The 19,339-nt window shown below is 36.1% G+C and overlaps 1 protein-coding gene across 1 annotated transcript; it reads right to left on the reverse strand.

The window, feature by feature from the left end:
- Positions 1–9,386: 9,386 nt before the first annotated feature.
- MLANA (melan-A) lies at positions 9,387–14,947 on the reverse strand. Its single transcript, XM_066569727.1, has 4 exons — positions 14,874–14,947; positions 12,584–12,680; positions 10,406–10,507; positions 9,387–9,455 (listed from the first exon to the last, which is right to left on the reverse strand). The coding sequence occupies exons 1-4, from the start codon at positions 14,945–14,947 to the stop codon at positions 9,387–9,389; spliced, it is 342 nt and encodes a 113-aa protein (XP_066425824.1).
- Between the last annotated feature and the right edge of the window lie 4,392 nt (positions 14,948–19,339).

Consider the following 19,339-nt stretch of genomic DNA (forward strand, 5'->3'; position numbering starts at 1 on the left):
AATACTCTTTTTGAATAGTATGAATTTCAGTCAGGGATAAGGCTTTTTTTCAAGCGAACCTAAATACCCGTTGACAATTTGCGATGTACCTTTTGCACTCCACCAAATGAATAGTGCTACCAGTAGCACAAAAAGAACTGTAAAAAAGTAGATTATATTCACAGGCACAATGAAAAAGCAAAACTGCCTGCATCTTGACTTGAAATTAAAAAGACATTTAATGAAACATATAAACATAGATGTATAAATCAGCCTTTTAAGAAAATATGTTCAATATTTCAGAGCTTGTAAAATGCCTTGCTTTTGGACACCCTCTGATATTGTATACAATATTCAAACACTATATTACATGCAAAATTCTAGCTTCACTAATGACTTTGAATATTCTGAATGACATCCTTTTATTTACCTGAATGGACATGTTCTGCATAATAGTCTTGCTTTGCTATGAACAGAAAATTACATTAATTTTGCTTCATTGTTCAAACTCTTATGTGTGTGCTGCCATTTTCTCATAGGGATTCTGCCACCTTAGAAGCAATTAATATTTGACAAGTCTTAGAGGTCATAGAAGTACCTATTCAAACCAAGTGTTTCTGCCAAGTCATTCAAACCTGTGCTGATTTCACTGTGTAACATGGCAAAGGGTTTAATGTGAAAAGGGAAGCAAAAATTCTCCTGGTGAGTGAAGAGAAACTAATATGTCTCATGGGAGTAGGTCAGAAAAATACTAAAAGGTAGCATTTGTAGGGCATCCATAGCTGCCACAGTGTGTGTGGTTCATAGTTGGTTTTGCTTATACTTTGTGGTAGTGCAGAACTTTAGTAGCCCAAATTAATTTTAAAGTAAATTAATAATTTTTATTGAAGCATGAATGTTTCTTATGTTAGGAGTGTTTCCTTTGAATAGAATGGCCAGAGGTGCTCACAAAAACTTAATTTATGTAGACTGCTCTCTGTAAGCTGCACCTCGGATGAGTTCACTGCCTCAAAATAGTAAGAAAAATAAGATTAATAATACTGCATCAGAATTAAGATCCATCTATCCTATTATGATGGCCATCAATCCCAGCATCAGCTAGTCTCCTGAAGCACTTGACAGTAGCATTCCAAAAGAGCACAAAACCAGGTCTGAATACTCTTTTAGTATCCACTTATCTGTGAGCCAGAGTATTCCTCACACAGCTGTGATTTTTTTTCCTATTTAATAGCTTTCAGTGTATTTCTCTTGATGAAATACACCAATCCTTTCAAGAATTCATGGAAGTATGTAAAAAGACTATTACTATCCACAGCATCCAGTGGTAAAGAGTTAGTAAATAAATCTCCTTTCTGGTTTTCAAACCTGGCACCTGCTAGTTTAATTTGATGCAAATAATATTTATATTGTAAGATAAAATGAGCCTTTGCTCTTTGCTATTTTCCCATATGGCCTATGTAGACCTTTGCCATGTTGATTGTCTCTTTTCCAGAATAAAGAGAAGTTGTGAATTCAATTATTTCTTTCATGGAAGTAATCAGTTGCTGTCATTGCTGTGTATACCTTTTCAATTTTACCGTATCCTTGAGATGTGCTATCAGAAGAGTGCATGTTCTAAAGGTCCTATGAGCTATTCAGCAGTGTGTTGATGAGTTTTCTTCATAATAATTATTTCAGTCTTTGTGGGTTGGTTTCTGACTATTATTTAGCCTTGTACTAACTTTTTCATAGATATATGAATTGTAAACCAACTTCACATCAGTGTCCATTTAATTCATCCAATAAATCTATACCACTTGCAGAATATTTTAGCTGTAAAGACATGATCTTTAAAACAGGTTATTGAAACCACTGCAAGTCTGGCACTCTCTGTTCCTATTTTTCTTGATTTTATGTCTCTTGAAGATGTAAAAGGGCAAACTGCTGTAATGATTTTCAACATGATGCTTTTAAAATCTCATTGTTTTTGTGCATAGGATATAAGATAAAATCTGTATATGGTCATTTTATACCATACCAGATGGGCATCCATATAAGGATTTTTTAGTTCTTCAAGAAGCCACTTTCTAAATGTGACAAAGAGCAATGTTATTTAAAAAAATTTCCTTGAAACTACAGTGGCATAAAAGCAAACTTAAAAATCTTGATAATTCTTGGTCTATTTTCCTATTTTGTCAAACTATGGAATTGTCTAGTCAGTAATCACACCTGAATGTCTTGAGTAAACTTGGAAATCAGGATAGTTCATTGTTTCATATGTGACTGGTCCAGGAATTCTTCAGAAATTTGGTGTCCTTACAGTCTTTTATTACAATCTCAGCTGAACTAAGCACATTTAATGAAAATGGTATGTAAAGGTAATGCAAAGGAAATATAATTTATTGCTTATAATATTTCTTGAAATTGTTTGTTACTCAGAAGGTCCATTAAAATATGCATAAATATGATTTCCAACCTTTTGCAGATGAAGACAATGAAGTTCTGAGTTCTCATAGCAACATGGAGAAACTGGGAATAGAATCCTTGGTCCCCTGACTCCTTCCAGCATCCCATCCATAACTAAAGGTTAGACACCTAGATTACTGCTTTATCTTCCCCTATTCTCACTTTTTACAATGAAGAAAATATTTGGAAAATGCAATTATTTCAGGAATGTGAGGAACATTGAAAAATAGCATTTATAAAAATTAAATAGCAAAGAGAAGTAAGATAGTAAAGAAACAATTGTGATTTTTTTGATTGTCTTCAGGCTTTAGAACTTTGCTTTTCAATGCCGATGTCATAAAGAGAAGACAATATACTATTTAACTAGTTGTTCATATTGATTCCATCTCAAGTATAAATACACAAGAATGAATAAATAAGGATAAAATAAGACTATTTCGGCTGTCAATTGGTCATTGCCATCTGGTACCAACATACACATTGAGATCTGCCTTCATAACATACTGCTATTTATGGAATCATTGCTCATTCTTTTTTTTAATCACATGCAGCAGTGAAATTGAATAACAGAGGAATTAGTGACTGGTATTACTGTGTAGTCACAAGGTGTCTTCCTTATAATAAAGGAAGGATAGTATCATGATGGATTCCATTTACATAATATTAAAAGCTGGTATTTTTAATAAATTTAAAAATTTAAAATTATAATAAATTTTTACTACTGAGAAGGAGGAATTGTGTGCATGTATTTTTAAAGAACATTTACAATTCGTATTAGCAACACAGCAATACTAAAATTGCAGTAATTTGTTTGAGGCTTGTCTGGACAGTATTCTACAGTTCAACTACGTTATGCCTTCAAAATATTGTTCTTGCCAGTAGAGTGCTTTTTGCAATGTGATCATAGAAGGACAAAAAGTGGGAGAGGCCTATCTGAAGTATTTCCCTCCTCCATGGCCTAAGAAATTAATGGAAAACCAATACATTTTTTAAAAGAGAGCCCATGTCTGAAAGTGAATGTTTTAGTTAGGCAAATGAAATGCAAGTGATGTGGCTGGTGCAGCACACCTGTCCTTGTATTAGCTGCACCTTGGACTGGGTGTTTCACTTGCTGTAGTGGCCAGTAGGCAATGCTTAGTGGAAAAAATTAAGAAATAGATCAAGTATGAGTTAATTTTCCCAGTATGTATACACAGTGCCAACAATAATTCCAGCAAAATTGTGTGAACTCAGCCTGAGCTTGTCTGTGACATGAAAGGGCAGATTTTGCAGCCAAAAAATCAGGTACTGCAAAAATGTGAGCAGTAATTCAGAGAGGCAGAGCAGCAGTAATAGCGATATAAAAGCATAAAACTGCTTATCTATTGTAAGGAGCGATGCATGAATTGTGTTTGATGGCAGAAGGTTTGAATGAGGAGTTGACTGAAGTTGTTAATGGGACCAAAATCCAGGGAGTGAAGATCGTGTGGGCTGCATATCCTGGGAATTATGAATGTAAGAAAGACAAGCTCCTTAAATCTGTGTTGATACCAAAAATGTTCAGGTTGAGTTTCCTGGAGATAGAGAAATAGGAGTAATTTATAACAAGGTAGACACCTGACACCTTTTAATCCTTGCAAGGATTTCTCTACAGGATATTAATGTCAGGGAATAGTCATACTTACCATATGTTTTTTTTTTTTTTGTTTTAATGCAAATTCTGAAGCAGTTCTAAGGTTTTTCTTTTTTATAGTTTCCAGATAACCATCCTAAAATTCTTCTTGCAGAATCAAATCTAGCACTGAACTATGTCTAAAAAGGGCCACTCTTTTGCTCCAGAATGTCAGAAGCAGTAAGTTACTTGAGGCGTACATGGTGCTATGGAGAAATAGAAGTCAATTACTTTTGCCAAGGTGAGTGGGAAAGGACAAATTGATAGAACTTGGAAGATGATACTTTTTTCTTAAGAAACTTATTTTCAACAAAAATGAGTCAGATCTTTCCCCTTATAGCTACAAGATGATGGTAAGGTAAGTGAAAAAAAAAGAACTGTGAAGAAAGAAGGCTGCTTTTCTGTGTATGCAGAGAACATAGCAAACGTGCAGCAGAGAATTCTGTTTCTCCCATCCAGAGATGGAAGGTAGTGGAGTTGAAAAAACTTCACAAAACTAGTATTGAAAGACTGAAGTATTTATATTAGGCCATCACTCTTTTTTTGTACTGATTTTAACTCATGTAATGTATCTCTCAGGAAAGGAGCAAATAAAGCTTGTGGTCCAAACATCCAATTGAGGCTGTACTAAAATGGTTTGGAAATGTGAAAGCACATGTGCTGCTTAAGCATTGTTCAGATTTTCACCCATGTTAATCCACCAAGACTGGAGTTTGCAGCTATCCCATGCAAAGAGCTTTCTGGGGAAACAAGAGGAGGCAGTAACTGTGACATTTAATGTCAATAGTGTTGTCACAATGGATTATAAATGCTGTCCTTTTTTCTCTAGTTAAATATGGCCCAGTAGTCTCTGGTTCTTTTTTGATGAATAAATGTCATAGAATCACAGAAGCAGAGAATGGGTGAGGTTGGAAGGCACCGCAGCAGATAACCTCATCCAATCTCCCTGCTCAAGCAGGATCATGCCAGAGCGCATTGCACAGGATTGCTCCAGATGGTCCTTGAATATTTCCAGTGAGGGAGACTCCACAACCTCTCTGGGCAATCTGTTCCACTGTGAGTTGTGACCCAGTGGCATTTGAGAGATGGTTCATGGTGGGTGAGGGTAAGATGGATGAGCCTTTCTTCTTCATATTGCTGTAAGCACGAGGCAGTTCGGAACACCACTATCCCCAAAAATGTCTTGTGTTGGCACAAGAGTAAAATCTATGTGGACAAAACATCTAGAAGAGCTAGATTTTGGCAGCAATGGAAGCATTCTGTTCATTAGAAATCTAAGACTGCTGCCTTTGAGTCAAATACTTTTTGTGTAAAATAAGTAATGTAAAAATTTGAGGTTCTCTAAGGATGCAAAATATAGAGAGTTAATTCCAAAAAGTGCACAAGTGCTGGATTTTAGCTGGCAGCATATATGGGATGTTTAGATAATACTGATAGATAGCCTTTTAAACTTTGTATTGCTGCTAGTTTGCCTCTATTACTGCATGTCAAGTCCAGTGCAGACCTATGTCCAAAAGATAACACTGGAAATTTCAAGCACTTTTCAGCTCTAATGGGCTGTAAAATATGTTTAATGAAATGGCATGAACACACAACAACCTTTCAGCCTTGTTGCACAGTTTAGTACATAGTCAACAGAAAAGTACAAGTGCATAAATGCTACTTCTCAAAGACAAAGAAATTCATTAACATTTTTCCTTTACATAAGAAGTGAAAAGAAGGTTGCTTTTTAAGGCAAAAAATGTACTCTTATGTCATGTGAGTACATGGACATAACACCAACAAAGTAATGGATATTCTACCAATGTTAGACATAAAAATGAAGCAAAATATATCACTGAAAAATTACAAGCAATATGGCTAATACGAATCCAGTTCTTAGAGCCAAGATAATATACATACATCTCCAGCTGTAGCAGAAGTTAAGTCAAAGGACATTGCTGAGGTGAATGTCACTAGATTCTCCTAGCAAACAGCTCCAAATGCCAGTCATTTACACTAGACTAGTGAGACTCTAAAAAAGCAAGCACTTCCTAAGGAAGGTTCGTGATACTTTTTTTTATGATAACTTTCTGACATGTATAGACTGTACCGTTCGACTCTTTGCTCAAGAGGGTGTTTGCCTGCATGGTGCAGTATGCCAGGAAGATTGAACTCCTGGGACTTGCTGCATTTTACCTTTCTTCAATATCTTTGAAGGCTACATTAAGGCTTGTAACTGCATTAGAAAGTAGATGCTCCAACAGGCTCATACCAGGAATCCAAACACAGACAGTGTAACTACTATTGCCTTTCTAATTTACCAATCTAACCAAAACACACTATATTAGGAAGGGGTCTGTTTTGGAAGTGTTTCTGCATCTACGTCAGGGTTCCGTGCATGGCTATGGAGAAGTTCCTAAGATCCTCTTGTACAGATAAGCTGTAATAACAGTGTGTCTGCTGCTCTGATAGTGCAGATAAGCAGCAAGCAGAGCATCATTCTCCAGCTATGACCAGCCACCTCTTCATCAGCATTCTGGGGAAAAACTCAAATTGCCCATGAATTTCTTCATTAGCTTTTTTTGATGGCAGAAAATGAAGCACAAATATCATGTTTGTTCAAAATTATAGTTGTAATACAAGGCATCTGATAGCAGCCTGATTGCAAAGCAGGTAAAAACCAGAGGAACAGAAGGTCTTTGACTTTTATGTCCTCTCTATTACATACATGACCAAACTAAAGAAATTATGAATCTAAATTTTGGTGACCAGTTGCTGGGGTCATATAACTGTCTAATCTGAAACACTTTCCAGGAAGGTTGAACACCCACCCTATACCATGTTCTCCATGTACAGTAGTTAAAACACTTCTGTCCATTTCTCTTTAAAGGAGCAGATGTCCTGGAATGTTTTAACTAGTCTTTGGTAAAGTGCAGTGTTATTGAGTGCAATACAGAAAGTACCAGTTCTTGCATCATGCAACTTTGGCAATTACAGGTCCCTTGTTTTCAAGGTCTGACCTGTCTTGTATCAGTGTTTCTTTATTTTAATGAGTCAGCAGCCAGACTCTGCCATGTACCATCACTGGGTATAGAGCCAGATTTGAAAAATGGAACTTAGAATGGCATTCAGCACGAGTAATGAAGTTTACAACTATTTGAGTGCTCTGTGAAGCTCTATTTTATGCTCTTATTTTAATGCACTTAAATCTGAGACCACTGTTTGACTGTGTCTATCAAGTAAAAATACTACTTTCACCAGAAGAAAAAAGGAGACGACTTTCTGAAAACTAAGGATACGTTACCAGGAGGGCTTATCTATTCTTTAAGTATCTATAAATTCAGCTCAAAGTTTAATTGTCCCAGTTCTGGCTGCTGAAGAGTTTTAACAATTTAGCCTTACATAGTTCCACATTTCTACTTCATCAGTATTAACTTCTTCATGAGCTTTTGCAACATCTGGTAATATATTTAATTCTGACACTACTAAAAATGTGTGCAATCAAGTAAAGCTTTTTGAACTCTAAGCACTTCTTCATAGTAAGTAATCTCTATTAATTTTTTAATTGATTTTTTTTTCTCAGACATGAGAAAATGACTGCATATGTCAGTTCTATTCCACTGTAGTGCTACAGTCTTTTGAAAGGCAGCTGCCCTAGAGTAGAGAAATGCTGAGTGCTGAGCTGCTAAAGATATCAGCACCGAGTTTTATCTTACCAGTCCTGCAAGAAAATTAGTCGGCCATTGTGTTCTACATCTCTAGTGCTTACTAGCTATAAGATGGCGTTTTTTATGTTTTCCTGTGTATTCTTCTTCCTGTTGCTAAATAATTCCACAATTTTTTTCCTGACAGGCGGATATTGGAAATGACACAGGTAAGCAGCTTTTTAGGTTAAAATTCAAAAATATGTCTCTAAGTTTTTAAATAAATATATAAACTAAGTTTATAAAGACATATGGATGGATTATAACCTTTCACAGCAATTACTGATATTTATTACCTTCCAACAATTTTAATCTATATAAACATTTTTATTACAGAAGAAACATTTCAAAAAACCCATCTTTATTATTTGTCAACATAAATGGAGTTTATGTTAGGCAAGTAACCCGTGCCTTGTGTTGAAAACTTACTTTGTTTTAATGTGTTTGTGTATTTCATGACAAAGAACTAGATTCTTTACTAATAGCAGTTAATAATTGCTTTATGAAATCAGTTTTCTTCTTTAACTACTTTTGATTTTAATGAATGTTGTACCATTCTAGCTGTCTCCTGTGAGATATTACGCCTTGTGTATAAATTTACTGATCTGCATATAATCTTAAGTAATAATCTGGCAAGCAAGCAATAACAAAAAGGTTGAGTAAACAGTAACTATCAAATGTATGTAGCTAGTTTATGCATATCAAAATCCTTAGTTTTGTATTACTGCTAGTGTTCTGACAAGCTTGGGAAATTAACATCTAGGAGTCTGCTGTATTCTGTATTCTTCAAGAAACATGGTTTTTGTGCATTTTCTTATATAGTTTCATCATATTAGAAAGAAATTACATGTAAGTCTTTAAATTTACAAAGTTCTTTTGCTCTCTCACATGACTGCCACAAGGAAATGAAAGAGGATGTCATTATATCCATTGCAGTATGAAATAATATGGACTCCAAGTTGCCTGGATTGATCATGTTTTATAAGGAATTAATTCATTACAGGTACATAAACAAGTAATGTGAGGTTAAAGTGTGTTGTAAAACATAGTCACTTTTTGGAAGTAGATTTTAAAACTGCTGGTGAGGAAAACAGTTTGTAAAAGGACATGTAGTCAAAATTGTTTGGTTCATTTTGTGACAGATTCTTTTACATTACATTCTAAGGAATAGTTGTTTGGGGTTTTTTGGGGGGTTTTTTTTGTGGGTTTTTTTTTTGTTTGTGTGTCTGTTGTTGTTTTGGTTTTTTGGGGCTTTTTGTTATTTTTTTAAAGAAAGGGAAAGATGAAGACAAAGGTGCTGTCACTTTTTACGCTAATTGATACTGAACAGTGTGTCACTACAGATCTATGTAGACCTGTGAAGGATTCAAGATGACTAGACCATAATGTATTAATCTGACTGCAAGAAGTGAAAAGCTTAAAACAAAAGCACATTCAGATTTATTAAGGCATTTCAAGAACCAGTTCTGTAAATTAGGCAGGAATACTTTTCAGCAACTGCTAATGAAGACATGTTTTTTTCTTTTGTATGATTGTAGCTTTAAGCAAGTTAAGCATATACAGGAAATAAAGAGCGAGCATGAGTGAATGGAATCAGTATGTTGATGGTTTCAAATTTCATCTTATCATGGTGAATAAGGTGGTGGTGACTGATCTGCAGCAATTTTGTCATAAGCTGGTGGAGCATCAGGTACCTGTGGTAAGGAAAATGGGTATGAAAGATCAAAAAATATCCCAATTGAATTATAAGGAAAATGACAAGAAAATGACCTTAAACACACAGCAAGCTATTTACCACCATATTAGATACAGTTCTATGACTTAAAGAAGCCAAGGTCCTTCATTGTGTCTATTTTTTAAGGTTACTTTTTGGTAGTATGTTTTCTGGTTTTGCATCAGATTCACTTTATTGCTCTTGTTCATCCAAAGAGAGAATTTTCAATGTTAAAAAGGCAGGAATAATTTTCTGATATATATGGGGTGGTTTTAGATTGATAATTCAGACAAATATTGAAGGTTTTAAGAGTCTTGATGCAGGCATATTGTCGTATTTCTAGTGGTAAAAATTTGAGCAGCTTATTTTAAATGTTTGAGGTTAGCCTCTTCTCAATTCTAAAGCAATTTAAACACACCCATTTATATATACTTATCACTTAATTTACCTTTTTGAAAATTGAAAGCTTAAATACAATCATCTTTCTGTAATTAGAAGAGCTAACACATTGAAGTTTTATAATATACTCTGATAATGCTTATCAGAGTATAGTGTGTACAGACACAATTTTGTTGTTTGTCTGAATGGTAGAAAATCAGTTAGGGAGATGTTTGGGGTTTTTCAGTATTTTTCAGCATTCAGGTGTTGCATCATTCTAATAGATTGCAAAATGATCATACAGCTTAAGAATAAATATAAATTGAAGACAATAGTTTTAAAGTAAGCATTTTAAATAGTAGATGTAATATTTTTCTTTAGTTTTTCACAGTACAAATTTTTCCAAATACTACTTTCTAAGTTGATATTGAAGCACTGAAGACTCAAAGTAGGAGGGAATACACCATGGGAGAAATCATCAAGTGTCTGTTTAACAATATTATCTCACCATGTCTTACTCAGTTTTAAGTGAGGTCTTGACTTGCAACTTACCACAGAATTAAAGTCTCTGTAGTCCTGCAGAGCCATTTTGCAGTCCAGTATTTCTCCCTCACCTACCACGTTTTGTATTGTGCTCACACTAGAGCTTTTGCTCTGTGACAGATCATAAAGAAATATGGGGGAGGTGAAAGGAAGAAGAGATTGTGAAGTTGGAGCAAAACTTGACAGCACATATACAGTATGTATTAGAATCTGGGATTAGACACAATGCAAGTAAGAAAGATACCTCACCTAACACTTTTTGCTGTCTGCTGAGACATATGCTCTCTCTCCTGTGTAATCCAGCTACATTGACAGATAAATAAGTACTGCATTTTTCAGACTGATGCAGGAAATGACATCTCATGTACCCAAATGCCTCCTATTTTTTATGCCAGCTATTTTTTTCCTTAATCCCGAACCTTTTTGTTTTCCATTTTTTCAGCATTTCTTTTGTACACATTCTGTACCAATTCTCCCCTAGCCAGAAATAGCCTAAGAAAAAATTGATTTTCAAAACCAGAAAGTAGAAATCTCTCACAAGATGGAATCAAAAAACAGATTATGCTTTTTGCCAGGACATGCAAAACAGACATTTGGTTTGATTTTTGAAGGGGTTTTTTGAGTCTTGAGTCTTCATTTTTTGCAACATTTCACTAAGAAAGTTCAGCTTTCAGGTATTCTGCCAGTTGATATATGTATTGGATAGATAACTGGATAATTGGATAGAAAGAGACTGAGACAAAGTGACCAGAAACAGCAAGGAAATGGAGTTGCTGACTTAGATGAGACCTTTGCTGGGTTTTTTAGTCACAAACAGTTACTTATATCTTCTTCAAAATATTAGGTTAACTAAAAGATACTGTAAAACACGTATTTGCCCAAAGCTTTGCCTTGGTTTCAGCTGGAGTAGAGTTCATTTTCTTTTAAACAGCTGGTACAGTGCTTTGTTTTGGATTCATTATGAGACTAATGCTGGTAACACAATGATTATTTGGTTTTTGTTCAGTAGCTCTTGCTCTAAGTCAGAGACTTTTCAGTCGCTCATGCTTTGCCATTGAGAGGATGCACAAGAAACAGGGAGGGCTCGTGGCTGGGACACCTGACCTGGACTAGTCAAAGGGACATTCCACACTGGAGAACATCACGCTCAGTGTAAAAATAAGGGATTTGGCTGGGAGGAGTTGATTGCTGCTCAGGAATGAGATGGACATCAGTTAGGGGTGGTGAGAAACTGTTTTGGGCATCATTTGTTCCTTTGGGGTTTTAGTCCTCTCTTTCTCACCTTTTTTATGATGATCATTAGTAGTAGATGAATATATTTTGTTTCAATTACTGAGCTGTTCTAATTTAACCCCTGAAGTTCACCTTTTCTTTCCTATTCTCCTCCACACCAGGGTGGCAGTGGGAAATAAGCAAGTGTCTACACAGTGATTAATTGCTGTCTGGGGTTAAACCATAACAAGCTTTCACTTGAAAGAATTAAAAAAGACCTCCCTTTCATAGAAGACGGAGCAAAACTTAAAAAATAAAGTTTTGGAACTTCTAACAGCAGTTGTTATGAGAGAGATTGTACCTTATTTTTAAAATAGCTTCTAAGAAGACACAGATGAAAATATTTTTAAAGTAGTCTTTAGAAAACAAATCTCAAACCTGTCCACTTTTTTGTAAATCTTAAAATTGCAAGTCAAATTTTGCATGGATGAATCTCACATCATCCATAGGTGAGCGTATTTACCTTCTCTTCTTCCTGGATTTACTCTAATTTACCCCTTATTTAGGGGTAAATCTTATGAACAGTGAATATATTACTTTTATTTAAATGAAAGGACACTGAATGTCTCTTCATTTTGTGTAAATATAAATAGAATGCTTTCTACAAATAATTTTTTTTACTGATCTTACAAAATTTACAGATAAATTTTTTTACTGATATGTTGTGCAAAGTTGGGCAACTGGTTTCATGTCCCTTTGCTTCTGGTTCTTCTTACCCCTTTGTCTGACTTGCATGTTCTTTGGGGCAGGTTGTGTTTCATATGTGGTTTTGTCTGTGACATATGTCAGTGTAAATACTGCTTGAGATAGTGATGTCTTGTTACAGATTTTATGTTCTCTGCATTATTGTTATGCAAATCAAGGTAATTTGTTGTCAAAATAATAGCATGAGAGAAAATGAGCTGCCACACTTACCTGCAGACTTTTGTAGCCACTACGTCTTTTGTAATACCAGCAGCCAAAGGCAAGTAAAATTGCCAGCACCAAAATGAAAAGTCCAATACCCAGAGCTCTGTTGGGAAAGCAAAACAAAATTTGCACCACAACTAAATGCATCCTCCCAGGAGCAAGTATGGTTAGACCAAAAGTTTGTGTCAGCAACTTTTTGTCAGAGGAAGCCATGGAGCAGAATTTACTTCAGAAAATAGGCAAAGTATCAATAACTTCATTTAGTTTCTGTAGATTTACCTGTTAGCTAATTTCTCTACCAAGTTCTTATAAACATTTTAAAAATATATTTATTTGAAAATAATTATCTACCAGTGACTACTAATTCCAAAATCATACCTGTCTGTAAGTCTCTCAAATCACAGCATTGTGATATTGCAAGTGAATGTGAATTAAATTAAATGCCACATCTGCAATGATGCAGCTCATGTTTCTTTGCTAAATTTCTTTGGGCAGCAAGTATTTAAAATGTATCATAATTGCATCATATTGCAACAACTTCTAATGAAGGAAGTTTTTTTGATGCATAAAACACATTGCAACCTTAAAACATGAGTAAGAAACTTTGAATTATTCATAAAGAGTTCTATAAGGATTTAGTTCTTGCATTACATACCAGGCACATTGTTGGCATCACTGGGTCATTTTAGGGAAAATATGTTTTGCAAATTGTGCTGTAAAACACCCTTCCCTCACTGCTTGCTGAGGACTTGGCAGAAGCAGCACATTTCCACTTTACATCAAAAAGCAAGCTGACAAAGTAATTTCAAATTTCCTAGTCACAAAAAGCCTTCTTTTAGTTTTAATATCCTCCCTGTTGAGAAATACTGAATTCATTCCCCAATTTTTTGTTCTTTCCCTGTTCAGGAACAGAAGAATATATGAAATGATTAAAGGGAAAAGAGTATGGGGAAAAATTGCTGTGTGAATCAGGATAAACCCATTCTAACATACACAGAGTTCACAGCAGTCACTTTCTGATGCAGCCAAAGTTGTGAGATGGCTCCACTGGTTTTCCTACTCTCGCCAGCACAGTTGAAACTTGGAGGGACTACTTCTCCAGGCAACATGTGCCCTCCCTACATTTTTAGACTTCTTGCTTGTCACATGTTGTGTTGTTTTAGCTGTCCATTAGCCTGTATGCCCTTGTCCTGGTTTAGGGCAAATTTAGGAGAAAACCCAGGATTTGTTTCTGGAGCTGGTACTTCTGACTGCACATTTGCCATCTAACTCCTTCCCTAACTACTCACAGGATAGTATGGAAAGTGTGTATGCAATTTCTTGCCATTCCAGTTAAAGCTGAAGTTCTGCTGCTAAGAATCTAGGGCTCATATCTAGAATACTTCTGGTACTGGAAGGAGAAGGTCACTTTTGGTACTGGAAGGAGAGAGTCACATATCTAGAAAAACTACTTACAGATGCAGCCACAAGAATTCACAGCAGTTAGAGGTGAGCATGCCTAGTCTCAAGTGCTGAAACATGACTAGCCAGCCTTTTTTTTTTTTTTTTTTTTTTTTTTTAAAAACTGAACTGCTTTGGATGGACTATTAGAGAGCTTTCCCCTTTGTTTATTCTTTCCACCAGGGCTGATGGAAGAGCAGCTATCTTACAGTATGAGTGTTTGCAACAAGTCATAGTTTGGGGCCCAGTAAGCCAGTACTAACACAATTCACATACAGATATTCCAAGCACACTGGAATTACTTGCCTTATGTAGTAAAACATGAGCAGTTGGGTGGTGTCTCTAATAATCCCAGACCAAACATATTTTATTGTAATTCAAAGATAAAAAATATTTGGCAGAAACAATTTGGGAGTCATGTTTGTATGGCACTGAAGTCTTTTGCTCTTTTTTTTAACCATTTCTCCGGGGGGTTTTCGCCATTCTTTAGGGTGAGACAATGTCTCTTTGAGGTTCCTAAGAGAGGTCTGTGAATCTAGAGATTTAGGGTACAGATCACCTTGCAACAGCCTTAGAAGTAAATTCTAAATAAACCTCAATAAACCTGGTAAAGGATGATGACTTGTGATCATATTATTTAACTCTAGATTCTTGAATTCTGCAATTCTGATTTTTCATATCATTGATGGCTCTCTAAGGTTGCCCCTTGACAAACATTAGAGAGACCTATAAGATAGTTAAAAGGCACTCCATCTATATACAACAGTGAATTTTTTGGATACAATTTTCTGGTTTTCTTTCAATACAAATTCTTTCACCAGCTTACATGCTAACATAGGTTTTCATTTACACTTACTCTTCCACTGCAAAATAGACATGTCCTTTCCCTCTAAAGTGGTTGCTGTCCAGGTGGTTATATCTTCTGGGCATTTTGTGAGATTGGTCCTGCTCAAACCTACAGGGTAGAAACACAGTGTGTCAGTGTGATAAATAATTTGTTACCATTGAAGCTTAATATTTTCAGCTTCTTTGTTTTAATGTGAGCATTTTAGAGAGGCAGGATAATCTGATATTTTCAGAATCAAGTAGATTCCTATACACACAACTAAATCCCAATTTAGGATAAAGCTCAAAACCATAACTATAAGTCTACATATTAGTATCATCACTGACATCAAGGTGTTTGCAACTGAGTGTAACAGAGTTTGCAGAATTTGATGTGGTCTGTTTAGGTACCAAGCGATGGCAGATTTCTAAAGCAAAATTGAGAATATAGAAAAAAAGGCAATTTTCCTGGACAAGAAAAACTATTTAGAAGAAAAAATAATACTGATCTTAACAATAGTTGTTTTTCTATTCTGTAATTCCCTGTAAACACTCAGGGGATAGGTTTTCAGTCACTGGATGCTCTCAGAGATCTGTTGAATTTCAGATGGGAATACTGATTCATGTCTGCTGACAATCTAAACTCAGATGTGTAGTAATTAATTTTATTGTAAATAAAATTGTAATTTATATTACAATCTTCATTCCCAATCTTAAGGTGGTAATCACAGCTGTCTGAACAGTTAAAAATCTATTCCATCAAATATAGTGAAGAAGAAATCCTCAAGTAATCATGTTTCTGTAATGTGAAGAGCACAACAACAGATCCTTACTTGATTGTATCCCACTAATCTACCCACCCTATACAAGTAAATTAGAAAACACAATGGCTTTACTGAAGATAATTCTAGCCAAGGAAATAAAGCATATTGAGTTCACTTAGAGACAGTCAAGCCTCTTCTAAAGCATAATTTTTAAACAAAGCTGAAAACTTTGTGTAAAACAAAAAATATAAATCTTACCTTCTTCAGACCTGTATTCTGCCTGTTAACTGAAGGCATATGCAGCTTTCTTTTACTTGGTCTGTTTTTTTCTCCTTTGATCTGTCCTCTTATGACTATCACGAGTTTAAATTCCTTTCAGTTCAGCTTCTGAATGCATTAATTAGCATGAAAGGGGCAAGGAGACAACTTCTCATTTTATTCTGCATCCTTCCCTCTTAAAAAGCAGCAGAAAAATCTGTTGTTATTTCTTGATTAATTACATGTGCTCTGAGAGACAGCCCAACACCTTTTTACCTGCCCAATAAGCACAAGCTCCTAGAGTGGGCAGACTGTTTCTAGATTCAAACATGTTTTCATCTAAGGCTGCTTATATTATTAGAGAGGACTGATATTTTTGCATGTATTTACTATAGCTTTGTTTGTGCAGTCTTTTTGCACCATTTTAACACTGTGCAATATAGTATATGTAGACCAAAACTCATTACCCTGTGACAGAAGTGTCTTTGATTAAGGTAAGTAGAGTTTAATTCTATACTGAGAAGCAAATACTGCAACAAAAAGAGGGTACATCCCATGGGCTGCAGAACTAATGAAGCCGGGCTTTTGCCTTTGTTAACGCTGTAGTAATTCCATTTACAAGATCAGGCAAGAAATGGCAGCCTGTGATTGATTCAAAGGTCTGGGTACTGTGATATACCAGCAGTTAGTTACAGCCAAAAGAGCAAGGAGATAAAAGAGCCATCTTCTGCTTGTCATTTGTCCTAATGAATCATTAATCTGAGCCTCTCTGTCCCTCTAACATTTTTTTTTAAGTTTGAAGGATTAAACCTTTTTAAGGTTTTACTTGTCTTTGAAGCTGTGCACAGGGTTCTAAATATAGTAAAAATGGCTGACAGACTCAAGAGAAAATTCCTCACACAGGGCACCAGTTGTGAGAATACCAGTCATTGGTTTTTGTGGGTCTGCATTGAAGGCACTTGAGACAGTAATTCGTGTTTGGACTCAAGTGTTTATTATTTCTTATCAGTAAAACAGTCTCACTTCTCTGAGTTTGGCAGCTTTTCATTAGAAGGCACCAAATGGCTAACAATGTCTTGTTACAAGGTCTTTTAAGACTAAACTATCCAATTAAGAACTGACACCTGGATTATTTTCCCTTTTGACCCAATAACTGATCCCAAAGAGCCCGCAGCGCATAATTTCTGCCCAATTACAAAATGCCACCCAAACACATGGAGAAGAAGGAAGAAGAAGCATGAAGAAGAAACCCAGGATGACACCCTGTGCCCTCCATCTTGCTTCCATCCACAACATGCTAAAAATCCCAAAACCTAAATTTCTCACCAAGTAATACACGTACACTACTCTCTATAATCTATTTCATACTTTTGAGGATTCTAGTCTATCTTGAAGTCTAGGAAGCTTTCTCCATGAATGAGGGTCAAAGTCAGTGCTCCCCTGGGGGTCAGGGCACCCCAGAGCAGACAGAGAAATATTCCCAAGGTTTCCACAGGAAAGAACAGACAGTGTGATTGACCAACATTCATTTCATTAGGAAGTCAGATAAAAAGTATTAACATCAGTATTTTTTAGCTAGGATGGGGCTGATTCTTGTATTTTTCCTAATTATGGTAAAAATTGTTTCATGGTAGTGCCTAGAGACTGGACCAGAGGCAGTGACCACAGTCTGAAACACAGGCTGTGCTCTCTGAACATCAGGAAACCCTTTTTTCTGTGAGGATGACTGGGCACTGGCACAGGTTGCCCAGAGAGTTTGTCGAGTCTCCCCCACTGGAGATCTGCAAAAGCCATTTGGGCACAGTCATGGGCAACCAGCTCCAAATGGCTCTGCCGCAGCGAGGGTTAGACCACAGGACCTCTAGAGGTGCCTTCCAAACTCTGTCATTCTGTTATTAATGCCAGATCTAGTTGGTTTTGCTAGACCCGGTAAAAGTTTGAAGCAACACGGTTTTTGCAGAGGGGAAAACAAGGGGTACAGGAAGAATGAACAGTGAGGAGCATAAATTTGCTAATTTGGGCAAGTTAACTCAGATGAACTCAATAGGAATTTCAAAGGTGAAAGAGATGCAGGGAAGTTTCTGTAAATATCCATGTATGTAAAACTGTAAGTGGACGCTATTACAGTCTGTCAAGTTCCTAAGAGACATGCCAGCCCTTGTGCACTCTGAAATGTTGTAAAGTTCCTTATCAAATCATGTGTTTTCCTGAAGAAAAGCTTCACTTCTGGAAGAGGATGATAACTAAAGCTTGCTTGATCAGGCTGCTTGATCTTGTGAGAATCAAAACATTAATAAAGAAAATCCACGTGATTTCTTCATGTAGCAAAACCAGTCTCTGACCCTTACTTCCCTCAAGTGACGTGTAGGGTAAAATGTCAACTGCTTGAGTATTATGTGTTCTGAATGAATCTCTTGTTAATAGTATAACAGGAAAGGGAAAAAAAAACCAAACAGTTTTGTCATGGATCTGTGGTGCCCTCTGCAATGTAAATGCAGAATGCTGCTATTGAGGATTTGGATGGATGAAGAAACGAAACACCACATCCTGCTTTTGATCTCAATCTTTTTACAAAATGTTATTTCTCTGATACAGTGCTGCTAACTCCATCAGTGTAAAGTCACTAGGGTTGACACATGGATTCCAAAGGTGTTTTGTTTTCAAAGATAACTTTTCAGGAGTAGAGGATGGAAGAGGAGTACTTTAGAGAAACCCCAGAGTAACCCAGCTTTTTTCTTACAGCCAAACCTGTGGCAAATCCAGGACGCTCTGATGAATCTTGGTGAAAGGTAGGAAATGAATGCTTCTGGTGTAACTAAAAATAACAGGCTTGACCTTTGAAAAAGAATAGCTGTTAGATGGTTTTGTGCTGTTGACATTATGATCCCATCTTTCTAGGACAAGATTCTGGGATTTTTATTAATTTACTTCCTTTAACTGATAATTATTTTTCTCTGATATTTGAGGCTTTCTACAGCACATAGAGCAAAGAAAAACAAGTACAACCTGATTTAGTTTTGAATTTTATGGGAAACTCACAGGTATTTCACTGCTAAATCTACATTACCAGTAACACAGTACAGTAAGAGAAAATAAGGAATTATATCCTTTCAGTTTGTCCTGAGGATCCTTGTCTGTCCATGGTTTGGGGATTTACTTTGAAGGAGGTGTTGTCTGGCTTCCATACTGAAGAACTCCACTATAGGCTGGATTTGAAGCTTTTTGAAAAGAAGCTATTCCTCAACTTGCTTCTACCTTGACTGCAGGCCCCTCCAGGGAGCAACATGTCCTGTGCAACTGCCTTGCACAAGCACCATAAATATGTTCATCCTGAAAGCCTGGTTCATGACAGAAACTTCCTCCTCAAGTAATTTCCAAATGAAGCTGTGGTCCTTACTGTCAGACCCATCTCCCTCTGCTCCACCTCTAAATCTTACAGTAAAAGAAGGAATGGTAGTCTTAATCCCGTAGAAGC

The sequence above is a fragment of the Molothrus aeneus genome, chromosome Z (assembly GCF_037042795.1).
Source record: "Molothrus aeneus isolate 106 chromosome Z, BPBGC_Maene_1.0, whole genome shotgun sequence".
Lineage (NCBI taxonomy): Eukaryota > Metazoa > Chordata > Aves > Passeriformes > Icteridae > Molothrus > Molothrus aeneus.

Excerpts from the sequence above, each read along its gene's own strand:
- MLANA (XM_066569727.1), bottom strand. The coding sequence starts at position 14,947 with ATGCCCAGAAGATATAACCACCTGGACAGCAACCACTTTAGAGGGAAA. Across the intron at positions 10,508-12,583 it reads GTGGCTACAAAAGTCTGCAG|AGCAAAAGCTCTAGTGTGAG; the intron begins GTAAGTGTGGCA and ends GATCTGTCACAG. Across the intron at positions 9,456-10,405 it reads ACAGAGACTTTAATTCTGTG|GTACCTGATGCTCCACCAGC; the intron begins GTAAGTTGCAAG and ends TCCTTACCACAG.